The sequence below is a fragment of the Pseudophryne corroboree genome, chromosome 6, assembly GCF_028390025.1.
Source record: "Pseudophryne corroboree isolate aPseCor3 chromosome 6, aPseCor3.hap2, whole genome shotgun sequence".
Taxonomy (NCBI): domain Eukaryota; kingdom Metazoa; phylum Chordata; class Amphibia; order Anura; family Myobatrachidae; genus Pseudophryne; species Pseudophryne corroboree.
In genome coordinates this window covers 121,631,950-121,657,370 of record NC_086449.1, presented here as the reverse complement: position 1 = coordinate 121,657,370, position 25,421 = coordinate 121,631,950, and the positions used below count along the sequence as shown (strand labels likewise).

General features: G+C 48.0%; 1 protein-coding gene across 11 annotated transcripts in view; it reads left to right on the top strand.

The window, feature by feature from the left end:
- SORBS3 (sorbin and SH3 domain containing 3) overlaps positions 1-19,391 on the top strand; it is a 75,508-nt gene extending 56,117 nt beyond the window's left edge. For 10 of the 11 annotated variants that reach the window (XM_063931789.1, XM_063931786.1, XM_063931793.1 and 7 more), the window contains 4 exons: positions 15,529-15,705; positions 18,715-18,800; positions 18,986-19,092; positions 19,177-19,391. In XM_063931789.1, coding sequence (XP_063787859.1) covers positions 15,529-15,705; positions 18,715-18,800; positions 18,986-19,092; positions 19,177-19,262 — 456 coding nt within the window. In that variant the 3' untranslated portion in view covers positions 19,263-19,391. The remainder of the gene's footprint in view (positions 1-15,528; positions 15,706-18,714; positions 18,801-18,985; positions 19,093-19,176) is intronic. The other variant, XM_063931796.1, reaches the window with a different exon arrangement.
- The last annotated feature ends 6,030 nt before the right edge of the window (positions 19,392-25,421 follow it).

The window sequence follows — 25,421 nt, the reverse complement described above, 5'->3', positions numbered from 1 at the left end:
AATCAGGAGGCAGCAGGTGACTGCTATACGCTAATCAGGAGGCAGCAGGTGACTGCTATACGCTAATCAGGAGGCAGCAGGTGACTGCTATACGCCAATCAGAAGGCAGCAGGTGACTGCTATACGCTAATCAGGAGGCAGCAGGTGACTGCTATAGGCTAATCAGAAGGCAGCAGGTGACTGCTATACGCTATTCAGGAGGCAGCAGGTGACTGCTATACGCTAATCAGGAGGCAGCAGGTGACTGCTATACGCTAATCAGGAGGCAACAGGTGACTGCTATACGCTAATCAGGAGGCAACAGGTGACTGCTATACGCTAATCAGGAGGCAGCAGGTGACTGCTATACGCTATTCAGGAGGCAGCAGGTGACTGCTATACGCTAATCAGGAGGCAGCAGGTGACTGCTATACGCTAATCAGGAGGCAGCAGGTGACTGCTATACGCTAATCAGGAGGCAGCAGGTGACTGCTATAGGCTAATCAGAAGGCAGCAGATGACTGCTATACGCTAATCAGGAGGCAGCAGGTGACTGCTGTACGCTAATCAGGAGGCAGCAGGTGACTGCTATACGCTAATCAGGAGGCAGCAGGTGACTGCTATACGCTAATCAGGAGGCAGCAGGTGACTGCTATACGCTAATCAGGAGGCAGCAGGTGACTGCTAAAGTCCAATCAGGAGGCTGTAGTAACTTCTGCATACCAAACAGGAGGCAGCAGGTGACTTACGGAAGTCCATCCAAATGGTAGATACAATGTTATCAATAATTCGTGTTCCTGTTTTTTTTTCAGCAAAAATGTACCCACTCTACCCTTTTTACTCAATGGCATTCGGGTGAGATGAATACAGAGAAAAAGTAATAGTGCAAACCTTTTAATAGAAAGGTGATTTTATTACACTAACATTGCACTCACAAAAAATAAAATAAAAGCATATACATCACTCCACAGGCAAGCGGTCTGTGGTGTTGATGAGCCTCCCTGACATTTTAAATGTCAGTATTATGACCTTGTCGGTATTTTAAATGTTGGTATTTTGACCATGTCGGGATTTGGACCTTGTCAGGATTTTGACCATCGGTCAATGGTTGTCGGTATTTTGACCGTCGGGATTTTGATTGTAGGTAAATTGACCGCAACCCTACACAAGCTGCCACTATGGACACAAAGAATTCTATAGTAAATGGTTATTAACATCTGGCGCTGTGTGTGTGTTAGCTACTCACTTGAATTTTTCTAAGTATACAATTTGTAAAAAGTAAGCGCTGTGATTAAACTGAGTGTAAATAGATAGTTATGGCGGTAGATATCAGTGAGCAGCAACAAAGCAAATAAAATGACACACAGATATTTACAAGGCTCTTTTTTGTAATGGTAAGGAGAGGACTGTCCTGCAAAGGCGCAGTCCTGGGGATGCGTTGGTGGCACAGTCAGGGCCGGTGCAAGGTTTGTCAGCACCCTAGGCAAGCCATCTGCTTACTGCCCCCCCCCCTTCTCCGCCCCCCCCTCCCCACACACACCCCAATACCAACTGTCCAGTCCCCCAGATGTAAAGTTGGCTTCCTACAAGTTTTACAGCCATTGTCATCCTCCTCGGATGGGGAGAGGAAAGTGGGTCTGCCCCCTCAGGGGCCGCTGCTTAAAGCTGCCTAATGGAAGCGCCGGATCTGTGTATATATACTCAGCGTAATAAACGCAGTAGACAGATTAGAAGGTAACCTAAGGATAGTTGTAAAGCACTGAAACGTTGTTGTAATCTGTCTACTGCGTTTATTACGCCGAGTGCCGAACCTTTGACGTATATGGAATTGTGCGGGCATCAGCGGCTATTCTTTCTATTATTGGAGTGCAGGACCTTTGGAACTATATATAATATATATTTTATATATATATATATATATATATATATATATATATAATATATATTATATATATATATATATATATATATATATATACATATACACACTATTGAAGAAAGGAACAGTGGCACTCGGAGTCTTTATGAAGAGTCACATGTATTAAATAAAACATCAAATAGCCACCTGCGAGTCGGCGCAGGTCTCACTGGAGGCCAGCGGGTCACAGTGGCCGGCAGGTGACACGCTGACAGCGACGGCAGTGGCACAGGACCCCCACCCAGGTGCAGCTGACGGCTAACATGCGGGAGCCCAATTGCGGGGGGAGGGGGGGGGGGGACAAGATGCAGGAGGGGGGGGTACTCGGGGAGGTAGCAGGTAACATGCGGGAACATAATTGCCGGGGGGCGGGGGAAGCGAGCGGGTAACAAGATGCGCCACCCGAGCAGGTGACTGATTCGGGAGCCCAATCGCAGGGGAGATGGAGTGCCGGAGCGGCCATCATGCAGGAGCCAATCACGGGGGGAGCTGCAGTGTCAGCTTGTAGTTTGTGAGACTTGGGACCACATGCGAACCGCGGCAGCAGCCTGAACATAGCTAAGCCGGGTGTTGCTATCGTGGAGGTGGGGGGCGGCAGATTGAAGGAACAGGACTCACAGTAACTGACGTTCAACAAAGACAGACTTGGTGGGAGCGCCCAGCGCCACAACATCCTTCGCTGCTCCTCATTTCTAAAAGAATAGGAGGAGCTTGGTTGTGATAAAGTAAGCGTTGTTTCATTCACTGTGCAGTGCCGCCCTCCAGTGGTCGCCGCCCATAGGCAGCTGCCTAAAGCTGCCTAGTGGTAGCGCCGGCTCTGGGCACTGTGTGAGCTGTGTTGCACTGTGCCTATCTTACCCTATTTACTGTCGCGGTGATCTTCCCTCTGGCTGTCGGGTCCATATGCTGTGGCTGGCCGCGTGTGAGAGCCGCGGTGCTGGATGATGACGTCACCCGCTTGCACGATGTCGAGGAAGGAGTCTCTGTATGGTGCCTTCTTGTACCCTACGCGTTTCATGCCACTGCGGGCGCTTTGTCAAGGATTTTATTTGGTTTGTTGCTACTCACTGATATCTACCGTCCAGAGGCGGAACTACCGCCAGTGCAACCAGTGCGTTGCACTGGGGCCCGCCTCTGTCCAGAGGCCCAAACTGACTCAAACTGACTCATTACATGCCGCTCGGCGAGGAGAGAAGCGCAGCGGACACGAGGGGAAGGAAGAGGACGGAGGTGGAGGAGGGAGCCGCAGCAGCGCTGTTTCATTGGTTGAGGCGCTGCTGCTGCTGTCCCTCTGCTTCACTATAGGCTGTCTTCCGCCGCTGTGAAGCGCATCCCAGCATTCACTGCGGCGGAGAACAGCCTATAGTGAAGGACTGGGACAGCAGCAGCAGCGCCTCCACCAACAGCACAGCGCTGCTGCGGCTCCCTCCTCCACCTCCCTCCTCCTCCTTCTCTCCTGCCCGGGAATCGTGATCTCTGCCAGAAGCTGCACCGAGGAGCCTGAGCCAGCGGAGAGAGTAAGTATAATTCTTTCTTTCTTTCTTTCTTTCTTTCTTTCTTTCTTTCTTTCTTTCTTTCTGTGCAAAAAGGGGGACTGTCTGCCGTAATGTATAAAAAGGGAGAATCTGCCTGCCGTAATGTGTAAAAAGGGGACGCTGTCTGCCGTAATGTGTAACAACGGCACGCTGTCTGCCGTAATGTGTAAAAAGGGCATGCTGTCTGCCGTAATGTGTAAAAAGGGCACGCTGTCTGCTGTTATGTGTAAAAAGGGCACGCTGTCTGCCGTTATGTGTAAAAAGGGGACACTGTCTGCCGTAATGTGTAAAAAGGGTACGCTGTCTGCCGTTATGTGTAAAAAGGGGGATGCTGTCTGCCGTTATGTGTAAAAAGGGGGATGCTGTCTGCCGTTATGTGTAAAAAGGGGGACGCTGTCTGTCTTAATGTGTAAAAAGGGGACGCTGTCTGCCGTAATGTGTAAAAGGGGAATCTGTCCGCCGTAAGGTGTAAAAGGGTCTCTACCTGGTGTAGTGGTGCTACTGTGCGGCGTAATTTGAATAATGGAGGACTACTGTGCACCGTTTTATGAATTGGTATTATTTTGTGGCGACACACCTTCCCCATGAAGCCACACCCCTATGTATTTCTGCGCGCGCCTATGGCGCGCACTGCCCCTGTTTTGCATGCAGGGGTGGGGCTCCGATGCCGTTTCTTGCACACAGTGCTAAAATGTCTAGTTACGGCACTGTTGCTAGGTATCCATTTCTCTGGCCCTGAGCAGGTCGCCCCCACCAGGGGTGAGGGGGTGGACTTGGATGGGATGAGGGGGCCCAAAGCATTTTGTCTTACCTGGGCCCACCGCTCGCTAGTTCCGTCACTGCTACCGTCATAACTATCTATTTACACTCAATTTAATCACAGCGCTTACTTTTTACTAAGAATTCTATGGTGAATAAAAATAAGTATTAATTGTATCTAGTCTGTCCAATTCTGTGCCTAGAGGTTTTATAATATAATGTGCTCTGCTTTGTTTACCATAATGCAATCTATGTTAAGCCACAGAGCGTCCTCAGTTCTGCATAGACTGATTCCTCTTGTTGTGAGGCAGCTATCATCGTCACATGCTCCCTGGCATGGAGGTCGGGTAATAGGAGGAAGTGATACTGGAGTCCTTCCCCAATTGGTGGGAGTAGGTGGTGGCAGATATGCAGGGAGTCATATCCAAAAGAAGATAGTCCCATTTATTTCTCTGGTCCTCTGGTCAGTGGGTGGGATGTACTAAGCATCCGCTGTACATCCCGCCACACATCGCATTGTTACTAATCGTATCTATGTACTAACATACGCGATTAGTACTGCAGAGGACCGCTCTCCCAGCCCTGTCCTTTGTGATCAGCTACGATCACTGAATTTATGGGTTTATGACCCGGGAGTCCATCTGCGCATGTGCAGAGTGTTTTTGGCGGCCACGGGGGGTGCTGGGAAGGATCCAGTCAGATCCCTGTCAGGAAGGATGTGGAGAGAAGCCCACAGGCTTCTATAGGGTAACAAAAGCAAAAGCTGGCGTTACCCTCCACACCTGAAGCCCTAGCGTCCAGGGCTTAGAACATGGAAATGCCTTAAAAAAACCTGTTTAAGCTGTGTTTTAACCAAATTTTCCCTCAAGCAAAGTACATCTCACCCAGTAAGAGAAGGAAAGGCTTTCACCGGTGTCAGACTGGAGGATAAAGGATTCAACAAATAAACACACACACACACACACACACACACACACACACACACATATACAGGGCCGGCTCCAGGCATGTTCCAATAGAGTGGCTGAACAGGGCGCCACACTTAATGGGCGCGGCTAGTTCTCGACGCCATATTGGAGCCATTCATACAGCAGCAGCAGCAGCGACGCAAACACCTCCTAGCAGACACTGCATCACAGCCCCCTCCCTGCTAACCGGCTCGGGCCTGTGAGCCAATCAGAGCTCACAGTCTGGCAACTGAGGCTCCTGATTGGCTGCCGGACCACGAGCTTTGATTGGCTCACAGACGGGTGCCTAATTGCAGCTAGACACCGTTGCGGACGCCGGAGACTGAGGGGCAGGAGAGGTGCACGATGCGCTCTCCTCCCCGCCCTCAAGTACAGAGCAGCAGAAGCAGCCTCAGCCTCCCCACCCTCAAGAACAGGCAGCAGCGCGGTGAGCAGCACTGGTGGGGGGGCATACCTGGAACTGCATTGGGGACATGTGTATCTGGCATTGGGGGCATATCTGGAACTGCATAGGGAACATGTGTATCTGGCATTGGGGGCATATCTGGCACTGCATTGGGGGCATATCTGGCACTGTGTGGGGACATGTGTATCTGGCATTGGGGGCATATCTGGCACTGCATTGGGGGCATATCTGGCACTGCATTGGGGGCATATCTGGCACTGTGTGGGGACATGTGTATCTGGCATTGGGGGCATATCTGGCACTGCATTGGGGGCATATCTGGCACTGTGTAGGGACATGTGTATCTGGCATTGGGGCATATCTGGCACTGCATTGGGGGCATATCTGGCACTGTGTAGGAACATGTGTATCTGGCATTGGGGCATATCTGGCACTGCATTGGGGGCATATCTGGCACTGTGTGGGGACATGTGTATCTGGCATTGGGGGCATATCTGGCACTGCATTGGGGGCATATCTGGCACTGTGTAGGGACATGTGTATCTGGCATTGGGGCATATCTGGCACTGCATTGGGGGCATATCTGGCACTGTGTAGGGACATGTGTATCTGGCATTGGGGCATATCTGCCACTGCATTGGGGGCATATCTGGCACTGCATTGGGGGCATATCTGGCACTGTGTGGGGACATGTGTATCTGGCATTGGGGGCATATCTGGCACTGCATTGGGGAAATATCTGGCACTATGTGGGGACATATGTATCTGGCATTGGGGGCATATCTGGCACTGCATTGGGGGCATATCTGGCACTGTGTGGGGACATGTGTATCTGGCATTGGGGGCATATCTGGCACTGCTGGGGGGCATATCTGGCACTGTGTAGGGACATGTGTATCTGGCATTGGGACATATCTGGCACTGCATTGGGGGCATATCTGGCACTGGGGGCATATATGTATCTGGCACTGTGGATCATATATATAACTGGCACTGTGGGGGCATGTGTATCTGGCACTGGGGGCATATATGTATCTGGCACTGTGGGGACATGTGTATCTGGCACTGGGGGCATATATGCATCTGGCACTGTGTGACATATATGTAACTGGCACTGTGGGGACATATATGTATCTGGCACTGGGGGGCATATCATGTGTATCTGGCACTGCTGGGGGCCATATCATGTGTACCTGCCACTGCTGGGGGGCATATCATGTCTATCTGGCACTGCTGGGTGGAAGGTGGGGGGCATATCATGTCTATCTAAAACTGCTGGGGAGGCATATCATGTCTATCTGGCACTGCTGGGGGGGCATATCATGTCTATTTGGCACTGCTGGGGGGCACATCATGTCTATCTGGCACTGCTGGGGGGGCATATCATGTCTATCTGGCACTGCTGGGGGGCATATTATGTCTATCTGGCACTGCTGGGGGGCACATCATGTCTATCTGGCACTGCTGGGGGGGCATATCATGTCTATCTGGCACTGCTGGGGGGGCATATCATGTCTATCTGGCACTGCTGGGGGGCATATTATGTCTATCTGGCACTGCTGGGGGGGGGCATATCATGTCTATCTGGCACTGCTGGGGGGCATATTATGTCTATCTGGCACTGCTGGGGGGCATATTATGTCTATGTGGCACTGAAACCATGTCTATCTGGCACTGTTGGGGGGCATATCATGTCTATCTGGCCCTGCACTACTGGGGTCATTATGTGTATCTGGCTCTATACTGGAGACATTATGTGTAAGGAACACTACTGTGGCTGTTATGTGTAAGGCTGCTATGCTAATTGTGTGTGTAGAGGGGGTGTGAAAATATATTTATTTATAGTTTGATAATATGAATTTGCGAGGCCACGCCCACTTTTCCTGGGGGGGGGGGGGGGGGAAAGGGGGGGGACCTCCAAATTTTCTTGCTCAGGGTGCTAATAGGCCTGGAGCTGGCCCTGTATATATACACATGAGTATGTGTATATATATATATATATATACTGTGTGTGTGTGTGTGTGTGTGTGTATATATATATATATATATATATATATATACATACTGTGTGTGTATATATATATATATATATATATATATACTGTGTATATATATATATATACATACACACATATATATTTACACACACACATATATTTATATATATATTTACACACATATATACTGTTACATAATACTGATAGTGCACCTGTGCCAGATTGATAGCAGCAGTGCACTATAGGGATTACACCATAGTCCTGAGAATGCAGTAATGTTACATATACATAATAATTAAGCACATGATGGCTATCCTATCTATATATACCACACAGATGCGCTGTATATGTGATAGGGGACCATGGTACTGACTATCCCAGTGTCTAGTAAAGGGGAAATACATGCTATTGTATACAAAAATAAAGCTCTTACCATTGGGATGACTTAATAGTAATATTGCCATTCCAGTCACTGGCAGGAACTATGGGGGTAATTCAGACCTGATCGCTGCTGTGCGTTTTTCCCACAGCATATACACCTCAATCCGCAGGCGCGTTGCATGGGTACAAAGCGGATCGCCGCTCAGCTACGGGTTTGTGCGACGGATCTGTTCGCACGGGCGATCGCAAGGCGATTGACAGGAAGAGGGCCTTTGTGGGTGTCAACGGACCGTTTTCTGGAAAAACGCAGGCGTGTCCATGCGTCAGCAGGGTGGGTGTCTGACATCAATTCTGGTCCCGGACAGGCTGATGTGATCGCAGCTGCTGAGTAAGTCCTGGGCTGTGTTGAGACTGCACAAAATCTGTTTGTACAGCTCTGCCACACATGCGTTCACACACTTGCACAGCTAAAATACCTCCCCCTGTAGGCGGCGACTATCTGATCGCAGCAGTGCAAAAATCGCTCGCTAGCGATCAGGTCTGAATTAGGCTCTATGGGCCTAATTCAGCCTCAGTTAGCAAAACTGCAACCGGCTAGAATCGCATGCTGGGGGGCGCCCAGCACAGGACAGGTTAGGTTAAGCTGTGGGGGGATGGTTAGGGTTAGGCTGCGGCTGGGGAAGAGCTAGGTTTAGGCACCCCCAGAGAGGGTCAGGGTTAGGCTGTGGTGGCGGTGGGGTGGGGGTAGGGGGTTAGGTTTAGGCTGCAGGGAGGGGGGTTAGGTTTAGGCACCACCGTGGAGGGTTAAGTTTAAGCTGCTACAAGGGAGGGTTAGGGGGCCAGTGGGGCAAGGTAAGTATACTTACCTTCCCCTGTCAGGATTCTGATCATCAGGATGCTGCGGTCAATGTTCTGACTGCCGGCATCCCAACAATCCCAAACCAGGTAACTGACCCTCAAATTGAATAACAATGTATAATTCAAGAGCACTGACTGGAACCTGACCCCTGAAGAAGGGGGTGGGACCACAGGCTTTGGGGTACACCGGATATTTCATCTGTACCCCTGTAGGGCAGCCCGGCCATGGCTGTCACACAGCTACATGGCTTACAGGGTTTTAGTCTCTCAGTGTTATTGGAAGGGAGCTGAGTGCTGGGGTGGTGACGGCACCTGTATCAGCCATGACTGTAGTACACATGCATTGGAACCAACTTTTTAAAATGGTTGTGGGTGCTCACATAACTACCCCCTCCTCTCATTCCAACATGATTGAAAAATGCCATGTATAGACAGCTAGTGGCTGCAGAAGCACAAGTATTGGGGGTACCCCCAGCTCTGGCTCCATTACTACCATTCCTACATAGCTGCATTACTGCAGTCATACAGGCTGAGCAATTCATGCATGTGTATAACCCAAGAGGATCCTGGGTCTGGTAGGTATGTACTTATAGAACTTGATTATATATCCCGGACTTAAACATATTAGTCTTGTCACACTACAACAGAACATAGGGGGTCATTCTGAGTTGATCGCTAGCTGCCGTTGTCCGCAGCGATCAGGCTAAAAATCGCCATTTCTGCGCATGCGTATGCACAGTAATACGCACGCGCGACGTACGGGTGCAAAGGCCTTTGTGCACAGGTTCTAGCGACGTTTTCATTCGCACTGGCGGCCGCAAGAAGATTGACAGGAAAGGGGCATTTCTGGGTGTCAACTGACCGTTTTCAGGGAGTGCTTAGAAAAATGCAGACGTGCCAGGGAAAAAGCAGGCGTGGCTGGGCGAACGCTGGGCGGGAGTGTGACGTCAAAAGCCAACGCTCCAACGTTAGAATCAATGCACACGAAGAGTAACTACAGGGCTGGTCTTGTTTTGCACAAAATGATTTTACAGGCGCTCTGCTGCACAGGCGTTCGCACTTCTGCAAATCGAAAATACACTCCCCGGTGGGCGGCGAAAATGCGTTTGCACGGCTGCTAAAAACTGCTAGCGAGCGAACAACTCGGAATGACCCCCATGGTTTCCCGTGGCAACCAATTATATTCTGTTTTATAGTAGTACTTAAACGAATGGAAACAACCGACATAATGTAGATGACCTTCTTTAATCTCCTTAACATAGAAACATTTCCTACTGTTTATCTATCTATAACTGCAACCATAATCATTACTGTCTGGATGTGCATCTGCTCCATGTTGGGCACAAAAGATGCACCTGATGCAGGCGCCTCATCTCCGTCAACGCACTACGAGCTGCACACGCCCACTAGAAGGACCAGTTGTGTGCTCCCGCATGCTTGCCGTCTAGATACCGCCATTTACACAGAAAGAGCGGTCTGTCGACAGGCGGTTCAAGCCGTCTGCATGTGTGATCTCCGACTGTGTGCATCAGCCTTGCCTGGTACATGCACAGCCGGCGATTTCTTTGTAGAGCGCAAGCGTCCGACTCTGAATCTGGCCCTTTCTATGCGTTTCAGTAATATACCAAGCAAACCTTATTCTAACACCACATGTACAATTCATTATAATACATTTCAGATTTCATACTGGCCATAATAAAGTAATGTATGGTGTAATTTGCTGCATGCTATCTGCGGATGAGGGTGGTCTTCAGTTTGCCGGCGGCCGGGCTCCCGACTAACAGCATACCGGCGCCGGAAACCCAACTGCCGGCATACCAACAGCGTTTCTCCCTCTTGGGGGTCCACGACCCCCCTGGAGGGATAATAGATAGCGTGGTAGCTCATTTGCGCTCGCCCAGCTCTCGGTATGCCGGCGGTTGGGATTCCGGAGCCGGTATGCTGGCCGCCGGGAGCCCGACTGACGGCATAACATACTACACCTGTGAATGAGGTTTAGGGATCACGTGCAGTTTAGTATGTAATGGGGTATTTGTCAGTTTCGGCCCTAGTTGCTACGGTGTGTGGTGAAGGTTAATAGTCATTGTGTACTCAGTGCTAATATTCTACTGCCGTCGTTATCTCACGTGAAACTATCTTATATTTGCTGAGTATCATCCGAACCTGAACATTGCACTTATGATAACATCTGTCTATCTATATCATCCCTAGAAAAAGTCCGCCAATAATAAATATTTAGCTTCAGCTTCAGATTACTGTCATTTGTTGTCATAAACATGACAATGACCTGTTAGTGTTTCTCAGCCAACTCAAATCAGATTTATCAAGCCTTGGAGAGTGATAAATTGCACGGTGATAAAGTGCCAACCAATCAGCTCCTAACAGCCATGTTACAGGCTGGGTTTTAAAAATGACAGTTAGAAGCTGATTGGTTGGTACTTTATCACCGTGCAATTTATCTCTCCAAGGCTTGATAAATCTGGGCCTATATCAGAAGGTAAAAGTGTTCTTTTGTTAAGCCTCTGCCAGATAGGAAAACAGCATATATTTATCTATCTATCTATCTATCTATCTATCTATCTATCTATCTATCTATCTATCTATCTATCTATCTATCTATCTATCTATCTATCTATCAATCTAATAAAATTTAGCTTGAAATAGGCATACCGTACATACATTGTGAGATGTCATATCAGCAGGTACTGTCAATAACAGACAGTTCTGTACAAAGCAGTGACCATTCCACCAAAAGCTGAATGACATCACAAAGTCACATGGTCCGCATACTGAAGTCAAACATAACATTACAGTACATACAGTTGATACAGTAACTGACAATTCTATAGCAAGTCACATGATCAGCCGGAGGTTATAAATCACATCCTACCTGCATTTCATCATTGCTGTCTATTATTTTCATATAACATTTAGGTTAAAACAAGCATACCTTACATTGGGGTCCGCCGGGAGTTAGCTCCCGTCGCTATTCAATTCAGCTCATGTTAAGTCGGCGAGTGCCCCGTTCTTGCCGACTTAACAGGTTGTTTTGTCGGGAGAACGGGCATTCTCCGACTTAACTCTCTGGCGCGATGCTGTTTCCCGACAGAATCAGCCTCGCGCCGGCCACTCGGCAGCACTTTTGTCGGATTTCTTTTCTCATTCCCCGGGGGTGAGAGAAGAATTCCCGACAATTGGTGTCACTTGGCACTGCATTGATTAGTGCCGGGAACTAACTCCTGGCGCTATTCAACTGTCGCTGAATAGAACTGACCCCATTGTGAGATGTGTCTGAATCTATATATAAAGTGCTATGATGCAGCTGCAGCAGCTTTTCTCCGTGGCAAGTTCCATTGTGCTTTACATACAGATTCAGTTGCACCCAGATATGCAAATGTCGCATCTCAAATTAATCAGCACAATCTCTTTGTTGAGACTAAAAGATGCATTTTTGGTAAAAAAAAAAAAAAAAAGACGTCCAACGCTAGCAGAATTGTACGGGACCTGGCGGCTCACTTGCACCAGGCATCTTGCGTTGCGTGGTGTTTTGAGGCTAGATACATGAGGACACATCTGTCAGGGTGTGGTATAACAGATAGACAGTGTCTAGTTAGACAGTCAATAGATAGACACAACATGTTAGACAGTCAAAAGGTCGACATGAAAAACGTAGACAGTACAAAAGGTCAAGAGGGTCAAAAGGTCGATATGAAAATGGTCGACATAAAAAAGGGTAGACAACTATTGTTTTGCATTTTGTGGTTTGTGTGGATAGTTTTGTCATCTGGGACCCCCATTTGTAGAATGGCATCCCCTCTCGGGGCTCGCTTTGCTCACCACGCCTCGGGCTCAGTGGCTCGCTGCGCTCGCCAAAAGGTTTATAACAAACTCTATGCTGACATGGATAGAGAAGGTATGAAATAGTCCAAATACATGTAAAATTGGAAAAAAAACCTGTGTCTACCATTTTTATGTCAACCATTTTCATGTCAACCTTTTGACTCTGTCTACCTTTTGACCCTGTCAACATTTTGTACTGTCTACCTTTGTCATGTTGACATTTTGACCCTATCGATCTAATGTCTGTCTAACATATGGGGCTAGATGCATCATTGCTTGGAGAGTGATAAAATGGAGAAAAAAAAGTGCTAGCCAATCAGGTTCTACCTGCAATGTCACAGGCTGTGTTTGAAAAATGGCAGTTAGGAGCTGATTGGTTGGTACTTTTTCACTCCCCATTTTATCACTTTCCAAGCGATGATGCATCTGGCCCATGATGTCTATCTATTGACTGTCTAACTAGACACTATCTATTATCCAGATACCCATCTGTCATTCTCATCCTACCTTCATTTCCCCATTGCTATTCTGTCTACTGTATCTATCTATTAATCATTTTCATATAACAATTAGTCTCAAATAAGCACAACTTACATTGTGAGATGTCAGCATCAGCAGATACAGTTGATAACTGATGGTTTTCTACAAAGAAGTGACCACTGTACCAAAGCTTAGTGACATCACAAAGGCTGTTTACGATGTGAGTCACATGATCAGCCTACTGAGGTGAACAATCACATCCTGCATGCATATTGCCATTGCTATCTATCTATTCTATCCAGGGCCAGGGGGAGACTCGGACTACAGCTCCAGGCCTGATGATGACCAGCTGCCCAGCTATATTTCTACAGGGCTGTCCTGAAAGCACTAAAAGCAATTTCCAAGGGGCAGCTCTGTGTCATGACTCATAAATATGGAGCATGTTACATCTCAGTCCTATATATGGAATGTAACCCAGAGCAAAACATCTAGTACTATAGTCAAGGTCAAAGTTTAGAGTTCATTTGGTCTCTAAGCTTTAATTTATCTACAGAAGCATCTTACATTCCTTCATCCACATGTGCGAGTTACATTCCCTCACCTACATGAGCGGGTCAGAGCACCGTGTTCCCCCACAGAGGCACTAGATCCTGTCGTGGAGTACACCAGTTATTGTCCTATACTGGGACTCATTTTAAACCTCCCATTTGCACATTTCTGGTGGCCCCTTGAGCAATGTAACAGTGGGGACAGGTTCCACATTTTACAATAATTTTGTTGATAAGCGACTCCCAGCGATGTCATATTAGAGAAACAGAACATTTGTGCCTTTGTACAGCGGCATGTGACTCCCGTAGTATGCTCAGACAACAAACCCTTGTGTGCTCTTCCCACGTGGCGAGTTTCCCTTTCATGGTGACTGTGTGCTTATTGGGGGTAATTCCAAGTTGATCGCAGCAGGAATTTTTTTTAGCAGTTGGGCAAAACCATGTGCACTGCAGGGGAGGCAGATTTAACATTTGCAGAGAGAGTTAGATTTGGGTGGGTTATTTTATTTCTGTGCAGGGTAAATACTGGCTGCTTTATTTTTACACTGCAAATTAGATTGCAGATGGAACACACCACACCCAAATCTAACTCTCTCTGCACATGTTATATCTGCCTCCCCTGCAGTGCACATGGGCCCTCATTCCGAGTTGATCGGTCGCAAGGCGAATTTAGCAGAGTTACACACGCTAAGCCGCCGCCTACTGGGAGTGTATCTTAGCATCTTAAAATTGCGACCGATGTATTCGCAATATTGCGATCACAAACTACTTAGCAGTTTTAGAGTAGCTCCAGACTTACTCTGCCTGTGCGATCAGTTCAGTGCTTGTCGTTCCTGGTTTGACGTCACAAACACACCCAGCGTTCGCCCAACCACTCCCCCGTTTCTCCGGCCACTCCTGCGTTTTTACCGGAAACGGTAGCGTTTTCAGCCACACGCCCATAAAACGGCCTGTTTCCGCCCAGTAACACCCATTTCCTGTCAATCACATTACGTTCGCCGGAGCGATGAAAAAGCCGTGAGTAAAAATACTATCTTCATAGCAAAGATACTTGGCGCAGTCGCAGTGCGAATATTGCGCATGCGCACTAAGCGGAATTTCACTGCGATGCGATGAAAAATACCGAGCGAACGACTCGGAATGAGGGCCATGGTTTTGCCCAATTGCTAACAGAATTCCTGCTGCGATCAACTTGGAATTACCCCCATTGTGTGATATGGGCTCAGTGTCTACTTATAGTGTATATATTGGATAATTACAATACTGCCTCCCTGATGCACAATGCAGCTATAGGGCCATACTGTACATCATGCTGCTTGTGTCACTGTGTCTGTGTGTTAATGTCCAGATGTACTAAGCATTGAGAAGTTATAAAATGAAGAGTGATAAAGTACCAGCGAATCAGCTCCTAACTGCCATGTTACAGGCTGTGTTTGAAAAATGACAGTTATGATCTGGTTGGTTGGTACTTTATCTCTCTCCACTTTATCACTTTTTAACGCATAGTACATCTGGCCCATATTGACTTCAGTGTGCAGTAGGGATGAGTATGATATCCCGGCTGTGGGGATCCCGGCTGTCAGGAGACCGGCCACTGAGATACCGGCGGCGAGCGCAGTGTGTCCACTCACGGGTTTGCTGCGCTCGCCACGCTTCGGGCCCGGTGGCGACCTTCAGTCGCCACAGGGTTATAGTCACCACCCAAGAAGGGATTCCACTGGATGTTGGGATTCTGGTGTCAGTATCCTGACAGCCAGGATCCCAACAGCCAATACATTGACTTCCTCCCATGCAATAAGTCAGATCCTTGCATGCACTGTGTATGGTTCTGTGTGTCCATGTGCCTTTATCTGTCTCAGGGCCAGCGTGTCGCTATAACTAAGAGGGTTGATGGCAGATGGTTTGAAGGGCGAATTGAAGGCTCTGAGCGTCTTGGTCTGTTTCCTGCAAGCTATGTGCAGGTCCATGACGGGCACCTCCAGGAGAAGAAGATCCCCAAACTTAGAAGAGAATCACACACTAATTCTGTAGAGCAGGTCAGTACTAACCCTGGTTACCGCAGTGACTCCGCACACGCCTATCATGGTGGTGGTGCTCTCCTATCCACTAACACAGAGCTTAATGTACGCCTGTGGTCGGAGCATATCCTACATATTATCACACTGCAGTGCTGGCAATGCAAAGCCATATGCATTTCGAGCGCATCTCCACTGTTTCTCTCCACTGAACTGTGCCCCTGCTCCCCATCCCTCTGCTACCAATCACTGCATCTCCCGACTGCACTGTGCCCCTGCTTACCATCCCTCTGCTACCAATCACTGCTTCTCTCCATCCCCCTGCTACCAATCACTGCATCTCTCCACTGCACTGTGCCCCTGCTCCCCATCCCTCTGCTACCAATCACTGCATCCCTCCACTGCACTGCGCCCCTGCTCCCCATCCCTCTGCTACCAATCACTGCATCCCTCCACTGCACTGTGCCCCTGCTCCCCATCCCTCTGCTACCAATCATTGCATCCCTCCACTGCACTGTGCCCCTGCTCCCCATCCCTCTGCTACCAATCACTGCTGCTCCCCATCCCTCTGCTACCAATCACTGCATCTCTCCACTGCACTGTGCCCCTGCTCCCCATCCCTCTGCTACCAATCACTGCATCCCTCCACTGCACTGCGCCCCTGCTCCCCATCCCTCTGCTACCAATCACTGCATCCCTCCACTGCACTGTGCCCCTGCTCCCCATCCCTCTGCTACCAATCATTGCATCCCTCCACTGCACTGTGCCCCTGCTCCCCATCCCTCTGCTACCAATCACTGCTGCTCCCCATCCCTCTGCTACCAATCACTGCTTCTCTCGCAATGATTTTCCGGCATACGGGATGGCAGCGGTCACAATACTGACACTGGCATACCAATATTTTAAATTATGACAGGGAGGAGGTATGTTCCCGCGTCTCCCCTACCCCTCCCTTCCCGCAGCCTAACCCTATCCTCCCCCCTTAGTGCCTAAACCTAACCACCCTGGGATGGTGCCTAACTCTAAGCCCCCCTATCCGCAGCCTATCCCTACTTTCTGCTCTAAATCCCTGCTTATCTCCACACAGATCTGTGACTCTGCTCCCTCCCTGCTTCCCTACCCTCTGTTCTCCATCCCTACTTCTCTCCCAGTGACCCTGGTCCCCTCCCCTCTACTCCCAATCCTGCTTCTCTCTCCTGATCTGTGACCCTTTTCACCATCGCTGCTCCTCTCCACACTAATCTGTGACCCTGCTTCCCTTCACTCTGCTCACCATCCCTACGCATCTCCACTGATCTGTGACCCTGCTCCCCTCACCTCTACCAATCCCTACTTCTCTCCACTGAACTGTGACCCTTCTCACTATCACTGTTTCTCTCCACATTGATTTGTGACCTTGCTCCCTCCACTCTCTACTTTTCTCTAGAGACTGATCTGTGACCATGCACCTGTCCACTTTCTTCTTCCCAGCACAAACCCAGTGTCTTTGACCCTAATCCCTTCCTCACTCTGCTCCCAGTCTCTGCTTCAATGCTAAACTGACCTGTGACCCTGTTCCCTACTATCACATGGTGCTCTATGACCCTGAATCTCTATACATTAATCAGTGACCCTGTTCCCTCCACTTTCCTCTGTCCTGCTTTTCCTGTTCTGATAAAGATCTTTCTACATTGATCTCTGACCTTGTTGTGCTCCACACTCTGCTCTCTGAGCTTGTTGTGCCTCCACACTCTGCTCTCTGACCTTGTTGTGCTCCACCCTCTGCTCTCTGACCTTGTTGTGCTCCACACTCTGCTCTCTGACCTTGTTGTGCTCCACACTCTGCTCTCTGACCTTGTTGTGCCTCCACACTCTGCTCTCTGACCTTGTTGTGCTCCACACTCTGCTCTCTGACCTTGTTGTGCTCCACACTCTGCTCTCTGACCTTGTTGTGCTCCACCCTCTGCTCTCTGATCTTGTTGTGCTCCACACCCCCTACTTTCTGACCCTGTTGTTCTGCACCCCCTACTCCCTGACTTTGTTGTGTTCCACTCTGCTCTTTAACTCTGTTGTGCTCCACACCCTGCTCTCTGATCTTGTTGTGCTCCACACCCCCTACTTTCTGACCCTGTTGTTCTGCACCCCCTACTCCCTGACCTTGTTGTGTTCCACTCTGCTCTTTAACTCTGTTGTGCTCCACACCCTGCTCTCTGATCTTGTTCTCACATATTCTTTGCTCTACACTCTGCTCTCTGACCCTATTGCGCTCCATATCCCCTATTCTCAGACCCTGTTGAGCTCCATACCCTTCTCTTTGACCCAGTTCTCCTCCAAACTGATCTGTCACCTTTATCTTCCGTATCCTGTGCTGCTGGTGCTAACCCCTTCATATTCTGCCCATGGACCCTAGCCCCTTCCACCCTCTGGACTGTGACCTTCCTCCCATCTGCCTGTTCTGACACAACTTGCCCTCCACTGTTTGTGTCTTGGCTTCCCTTCACATTTTGGTAATTTATTTCTACTAGGGGCCCATTTATCAATCTGGGCGCGATATCAGCACCGAGAATTGCATTGCAATATGTGATTCTTACAATGGTATGTATGATGCGGTACCCACAGGGACAGGGGCTCTTAGTGCACATGCGTGGCAGCCATTCCAGGGAGGGTTCTCATGGCTAACTCTTCAAAGTGTAGCCCATAGGCTACAACAGGCTGCCGCCATCTTCAGATGGCAGTAGCTGCGGGGACCAATCTCCGGAATGCAAAATTGGTAAATCTGGCAGCATTGTATCCCCCATAGAAACCTGTCTGAGGTTGGGGCTGCTGGCGGGAATGGAGGCATCACAGCAGGTCCTGTATCAGAGATATCTGCTGCAGTTCCTCAGTGATACATTTTAGGGGATACTAAATATTTATGATTAACCCCTGAAAACGGGTGTTTTCGGGGATTAAGCAGCAAATATTCAATGATAAATGGGCCCCGTAGTATTTGGAAACTGCCGAGTCTAAACCCCATATACTCTCACTGTATAACTATGGTTTCCTTAACAGGTCTCTGCTGATGTATCACTCAGAGAACAGCCCTGTATGGTGAAAGCTCCTGCATCCAGTGGTCTGAGGCAGATGCCTGGGACCCTGTAAGTACAGTATGACACTGGAGGTCATGAAATATCCAAGCTATAAATGTAGATTTTTTAATAATTCAGCTATCTCAGATCTGTATCAGTATAGTGCTTCCGTTACTTTTGTTTGAGTAGCTAAAACTCCTCAGTGTGTTGTCAGCAGGGAGTATGGACTTATAATGCTTGTGGTGTGCTTGCAGGTACCGAGCAGTGTTCAATTTCTCCCCAAATAACCCAGATGAGCTGCAGCTGGCTAAAGGGGACATAGTGACGGTGACACAGCGTTGTGATGATGGCTGGCACGTAGGTGAGTAACTCAGGGCTGGGGGATGGTGCTAACCATGATCCTAACTCCTGCGTGGCTCATGTCACCCCTCTCCCTGTCCCACAGGTGTCTGCTGGAGGACTCAAAAATTTGGAACCTTCCCTGGAAATTTTGTTGCCCCGTGTGTGGCTTCGGAGATTTCTCCCAATTGAACAACTATTTACTAATCCACGACGGGACTGAGCATGCCCACCAGAAATAATTACTTGTGCAATGAAAATGAATGGTGTGACCATCACTGTAGACAGATTACAGTACAATAAAGTTCATTCTATAGTTTGTGTGTTTATCGGTGTGTATGTTTATCGGTGTTTGTGTGTGTGTGTTTATCTGTGTTTATGTGTGTTTATCGGTGTGTGTGTGTGTGTGTTCTTGGGATAGTGTATTCCAGATAACAGGTTTATTGTTAAATTAGGGCCCCATGCCTAACCAAATGACATTAAAACATTTTTCCTTATATTTCTCCACACGACCCCTGGGGTTGCCCTCTGATCTATCAGTGGTGGTGGGGTCACTTGGTACCATGTACTGGGATATGATTGTCCCGCTTTCCAGACAGACTGTGAGAGTTTTAGTATGGCTGTAGCTGAGCACGCACATCTATGGGCGATTTGGAATCATACGCATCTCGGTTGCATCTCCCCTTGCAGCTGATTGGTCAGAAGTCTAGTGAGGGCGTGTGCACAGAACCATTGGCTAAGCAGAGCTGACCGGAGATTCAGCAGATCTCTTGCATCATGGATGATGAGTGCACGCTTTTAGCGATAACGGATACTTACCCAAGAATACAGATCAGCTCACTGTGGTCGTAAAACATATACAGCCTGCAAAGGGGGAGAACAACTGCATTTAGGGCGTAATTCAGACCTGATCGCACCTCTGCGAATTTGCAGAGGTTTGCAATCAGATAGTCGCCGCCCAGACAGAGTGAAAAACCGCCCCGTGCAAGTCTGTGTACACCGTGCGAAAAGCTGTGCAAACGCTGGTCAGCTGATAATCTGTTCGCAACTCTCTCACCATCAAATGATTTTTCCAGTCTGTGCGTAGCCCAGGACTTACTGCTACAGCGAAAGAATCAGGCTGATCGGGCCAGAGCCAATGTCACACACCCTCCCTGAAAACGCTTGGGAACGCCTGCGTTTTTCCTGACACTCCCAGAAAACGGGCAGTTACCACCCCCACACATCCACTTCCTGTCAATCAGCCTGCGTTCGCCTAGCGATCAAAAAAGACGCAGGATTTTTTAGCAGTTTTGTATCGCGCCTGCGCATTACGATCCGTATGTATGCTCAGTCATTCGATATTCGGCCACTGTGCGATTTCGCGCAACAGAGATCAGGTCTGAAGAATTAGGCTCTAAGGGGGACATGTACTAAGCAGTGATAAAAGTGAAGAAGTGAGCCAGTGAAGAAGTTGCCCATGGAAACCAATCAGCATTGACGTAACATTTATAATTTGCAAACTATAAACATATAGAGAGCAGCTGATTGGTTGCCATGGGTTACTTCTCCACTTTTATCACTGCTTAGTACATGTCCCCCTTAGCCCCAAGCATTCAGTGTGAATGTAATTGTGGCGACTTGTGTGCACCTGAGTGGGCCCGTGTGTGTCCTGCGCCCCTCACATCACCATATCTCCTTGCCCTTGGGGGAGGCAACCAATCAGCTTCTAATTGTCATTTTTTTCAAACACAGCCTGTAACACGGCAGAAGCTGATTAGTTGATACTTTATCTCTCTCCTAGGTTTGATACATCCCCCTCTTGCCCCCAATCTCGTCTCCAGTGTGTTTTCATTGCCATCTTGTTCTTCTCTCCTTCTCCAACTTATCTGCCTGTTGCTCATCCTCACATTATCTCTCTGCACTTTCCTTCTGCCCTCCCCTGGGCGCCACGCCCTCAATTTCCCTTACGTAACTGCCCTGCCCCTACTTGTCACTGTGCCCACTGCCTGAGGCAGAGTTGCCGGGCGAGGTGGCAGTACTGGAGATGTCTGCTCACATTCCACATCTACACAATATGAATCAGTGGCTGTATGGATGGGGCAGTGACACGCTCAGCCCGCTGCACCTATATTATATATAGAATAACCGAGTAATATCACTGTGATCACAGTAACTTCTTCCTACAACATGCAAGTACCTGACGCAGATGCAGCCCAAGCACTACAAACGTACAAACGTCATCACAATGGTTTTTTCTATTTTTAATATATATCTCTAATAAATATTAACCCATTAAGCCCAGATAATTGAATTCAGAATACAGAATGACAGAAATGGTTTAGTACAATTGCTCAATATAAGAAGATGGGGACTGACTCTGGGACAGGAATGCACGCTTTTAAATATAGTGTCTAAACCCTATGTAAGTATATGAATGTACAGTACTTTATGACAGGCCGTGTACAGTATGTATGGTATGTGTGTTTGTTTGCTGGTAACATAAGTGGACTCTGTACAGCAGCAATCTCCACACACAGCTGAAACTACCAAATATAGAGAGAAACCTGAAACAGAAAACAATGCCACCTATAACCCAGCTCTTTTCCTACTAGGCGATACATATTTCCATATCCATGTGGAATAAACTGTTATGGGACCTTAGACAGTGGTTTGGGGGTCCTTCACTACTCCATATGTCCCCCCCCAAAAAAAACACATATAATAACACAAGTAATCAGAGCCCCTTTCTCCTCACTGGGCCCTAGGCGTAAGTCTACATTGCCTTATGGATAATCCGGGTGTGGTTCATCAGGTCGACATGAGTTAGGTCGACATATATTGGGTCGACCATGTTTGGTCGACATGCATTAGTTTGACATGATCACTAGGTCGATATGGTCATTAGGTCGACATGGGAAAAGGTCGACATGAGGGTTTTTTTTACTTTTTTTGGTGTCGTTTTCTTCTAAAAGTGACGGGGAACCCCAATGAGTGCAATGTAACCCCACGCACTTCGGGCAAGGTTACCGTTCCCAATTGTAGTCCACGTGGATCGTTAAGTATGAAAAAGGTGAAAAACTCATGTCGACCTTTTTCCATGTCGACCTAATTACCATGTCAACCTAGTGATCGTGTTGACCTAATGCATGTCGACCAAACGTGGTCGACCCAATGTATGTCGACCTAACTCATGTCGTCCTAATGACCGCTATCCGGATAATCCCGCTGTCACATACTGTATACGCTATTGGGTATATGCTTTGAAAAAAGGGGAATCTTAAAATGTTCTTAAACAAGTCCTCTTTATGTCTTATTCTGTAAGAGAGCCTTTATATGGAATATGAAAACGTCCTTTGTCCATTCTAATTCCTTAAGTAGTTGTTGCCGTGTGTGTTCTTTCTTACAGATATAGACATTCTCTATTCCTTCCAGGATGGATTCTGATTATTTGGGGAAAATATGTGAAATATTTATACTTTACTGTATTATTTTTATTTATAAAGTTATTCATATAGCGTCTAAATATTCCACAGTTCTTTACAGAGAATATTTGGCCATTCATATCAGCCCCTACCCCAGTGGAGTTTCCAATCCATATTCCCTAACACACACACACACACACACACACACACACACACACACACACACACACACACTTACTTACTTAGCCTACCAGCATAGTTTTTGATTATGAGAGGAAACCTGAGAACCTGGGAAAAACTTATGCAAGCATGGAGAGCACATACAAACTCCACACTTCCTAGAGAGCGGGTGGTTTAGTGAGAATGCTGGGAAGTTGAAGGTCAGCGGAGAGCCTGGGTAGGTAGAGAGGTCAGCAGCAGACCTAGGAGACCTTATCAAAGTGTCTCACAGTCTGTATACACTCGGTATAAGGACAGTTATGTAAACTTGTCAGCACTATGCTACTCCTTTTGGAGATTCCTGGTACATGGGTCGTGGGGAAGTGATTTATCTCATCGCCTCCTATTACATTAAACAATACTGCGGCATCAGGTAGTGCTGGTGGGGATTAATGACGTTATTCACTGCAAACCATGTCATTGAGCTCCCATCCCTGCACTGGGAAAGTGGGCAGAATTGGTCTACTATGCCAGGAGCTCCCCAAAATTCACCTGTTGGCAAGTATGTTCATATGACTTGTATGCCTGCAAATGCTTGTACACAGGGTACAGTGTAGCCATCAGATACACCTGGTAGAGGTACAACATTCATTAGACATGATTAGCTGTATTCTTCTGCATTATGTAATATATGTTCCGCTCACACTCTGACTGCCCCCACTAAGCACAGGCGAGCCCCCTTCTCTGAAACAAACTCAAAACTCCCATTTGTGCCATCCCGGCTGTTTGAACACTGGCAAGTGGCAATTGCTGGCTTCTTATGTGCCCTCATGTGCCTAGGGGAGGATAATCATGGGAACACTAATAGTTGCCAGATGCACAAAGCTTGCTTATGGGGAAGACGTACAGACGCTCACAGGAGATTGTGCTTAGGGAGGGACCAGACTTAAAGGAAGTTTCGCTGCATAGTTTCTGCACATTTTTCCCAGCTAATGTAAGGAATAGTTCATGGCCCGGTGGACGCCAGTAACGAAGCGCAGCGACAGACAGTGTAGTGTGCGGTGTCTCAGCCGCCATGATAATGACAGGGTCATGTGTCCGCTCTCATGTTCCTTACATATTACTGCTGCCACAGTAGATCTTTCTGTCTGTGTTTCCTTACCACATGGAACTGACATTTGCCTTATAGGTTAATCCCCCTCTTTTCTTTAAATAACAATAAATAAACCATACACTGGATATTTACCAGGAGGCCAGATTAGCCGCTATGAACTTCTTAAGTGCACAGGATAGGACTGCGCAGAGGATAACACCAATGCAATGTTGTGTTCCGTTGTGCCTTAGTGATGAGCGTTCCCACACCATTACAACGGCACATCGCAACAATATGAATCAGCCCCTATATATTCAAGCCAATGGAAAGCATTTAAAAAGTTTTTTTTACTAAATGTCAGTAAACTTACTGACAGCTGGTAATTATGAATGCCAAAATCGACTCAAATGATAATTTAGTTTATAATATAATATTACATAGGCTACCTTAGGGTGGGCACACACTTGCACAATTTGCCGCATTAGCACAATAAATCGTCTACATTGTGCAGTGTGTGCACTATTATGTACTCCCGCGGGTCGCATGCGACATCTGGTCAGCCCTGCTGCACAGCCAAGCAGAAGATATTGCATGGGACCCGGTGCGGGCAAGATTTGTTCCATCGTTCATTACATCGGGCTAGTGTGTACCGGCAATCTGGCATGGTGCGGGTGAAGGGAAATAGCCCCGACCATCTGCCCGATTGCCGATCATTCTAATGTGTACACACCCTTAGGACTCTATTCAACAAGGGCCGCTAATGTGATGCGATCGCATTATGCCCTGTTCAGGCCCACTGCACACAGGTCCCAATCTTCGAGTGCGCAGGCCGGCCAATGTGATCGCATTGATGCAAACACCTCTGCCTGATTGACAGGCAGAGCTATTCGCGGGGTTGTCATGGGCGGCGACGCGCCATTGTGGGGGCGATAACCTCATCATTACGGGGGCATGGTGAAGGAAACGGGGGCGGATTTTTCTGAAACAGAGAAAGTGGCAGCGGCCCGACTGCCTTTGCCTTTGAATTGCGATTGCATCACTGGCCACCATTAGCATGCTGGGCGGTCTTGCCCTGTGCTGGGTGGCCCCCAGGGGTATGGGTCGTTGGGTCGACCCAACTTAGGTCGACACTCATTGGGTCGACCCCTGAATGTCGACATTGCCCTTAGGTCGACATGCACTAGGCTGTTAGGTCGACAGGTCAAAAGGTCGACATGAGCTTTTTAACTGTTTTTGGTGTCGTTTTCTCCGTAAAGTAACGGGGAACCCAAATTAGTGCACCATGTCCCCTCGCATGGCTCGCTTCGCTTGCCATGCTTCGGGCAAGGTGCCTCGCTCCACTACTGCTTCGCTCGGCACAGATTACCGTTCCAATCGTAGTACACATGGATCGTTACGTATGAAAAAATCCCAAAAATGGAAAAACTCATGTCGAACTTTTGACCTGTCAACCTAGTACATGTCGACCTAACGGCCATGTCGACATAATGAGTGTCGACATAAGTTGTGTCGAATTAACGACCGTAACACGCCCCCCAGCATATGATCGCTAGCAGTTGCAGTTTTGCAACTGATGCTGAGTAAAGTACTTTGGGCCTAATTCAAGGTTGATTGCAAAACAACATTTTCTTCTAATGGGCAAAACCATGTACACTGCGCGGAGGCAGATATAACATGTGCAGAGAGAGTTAGATT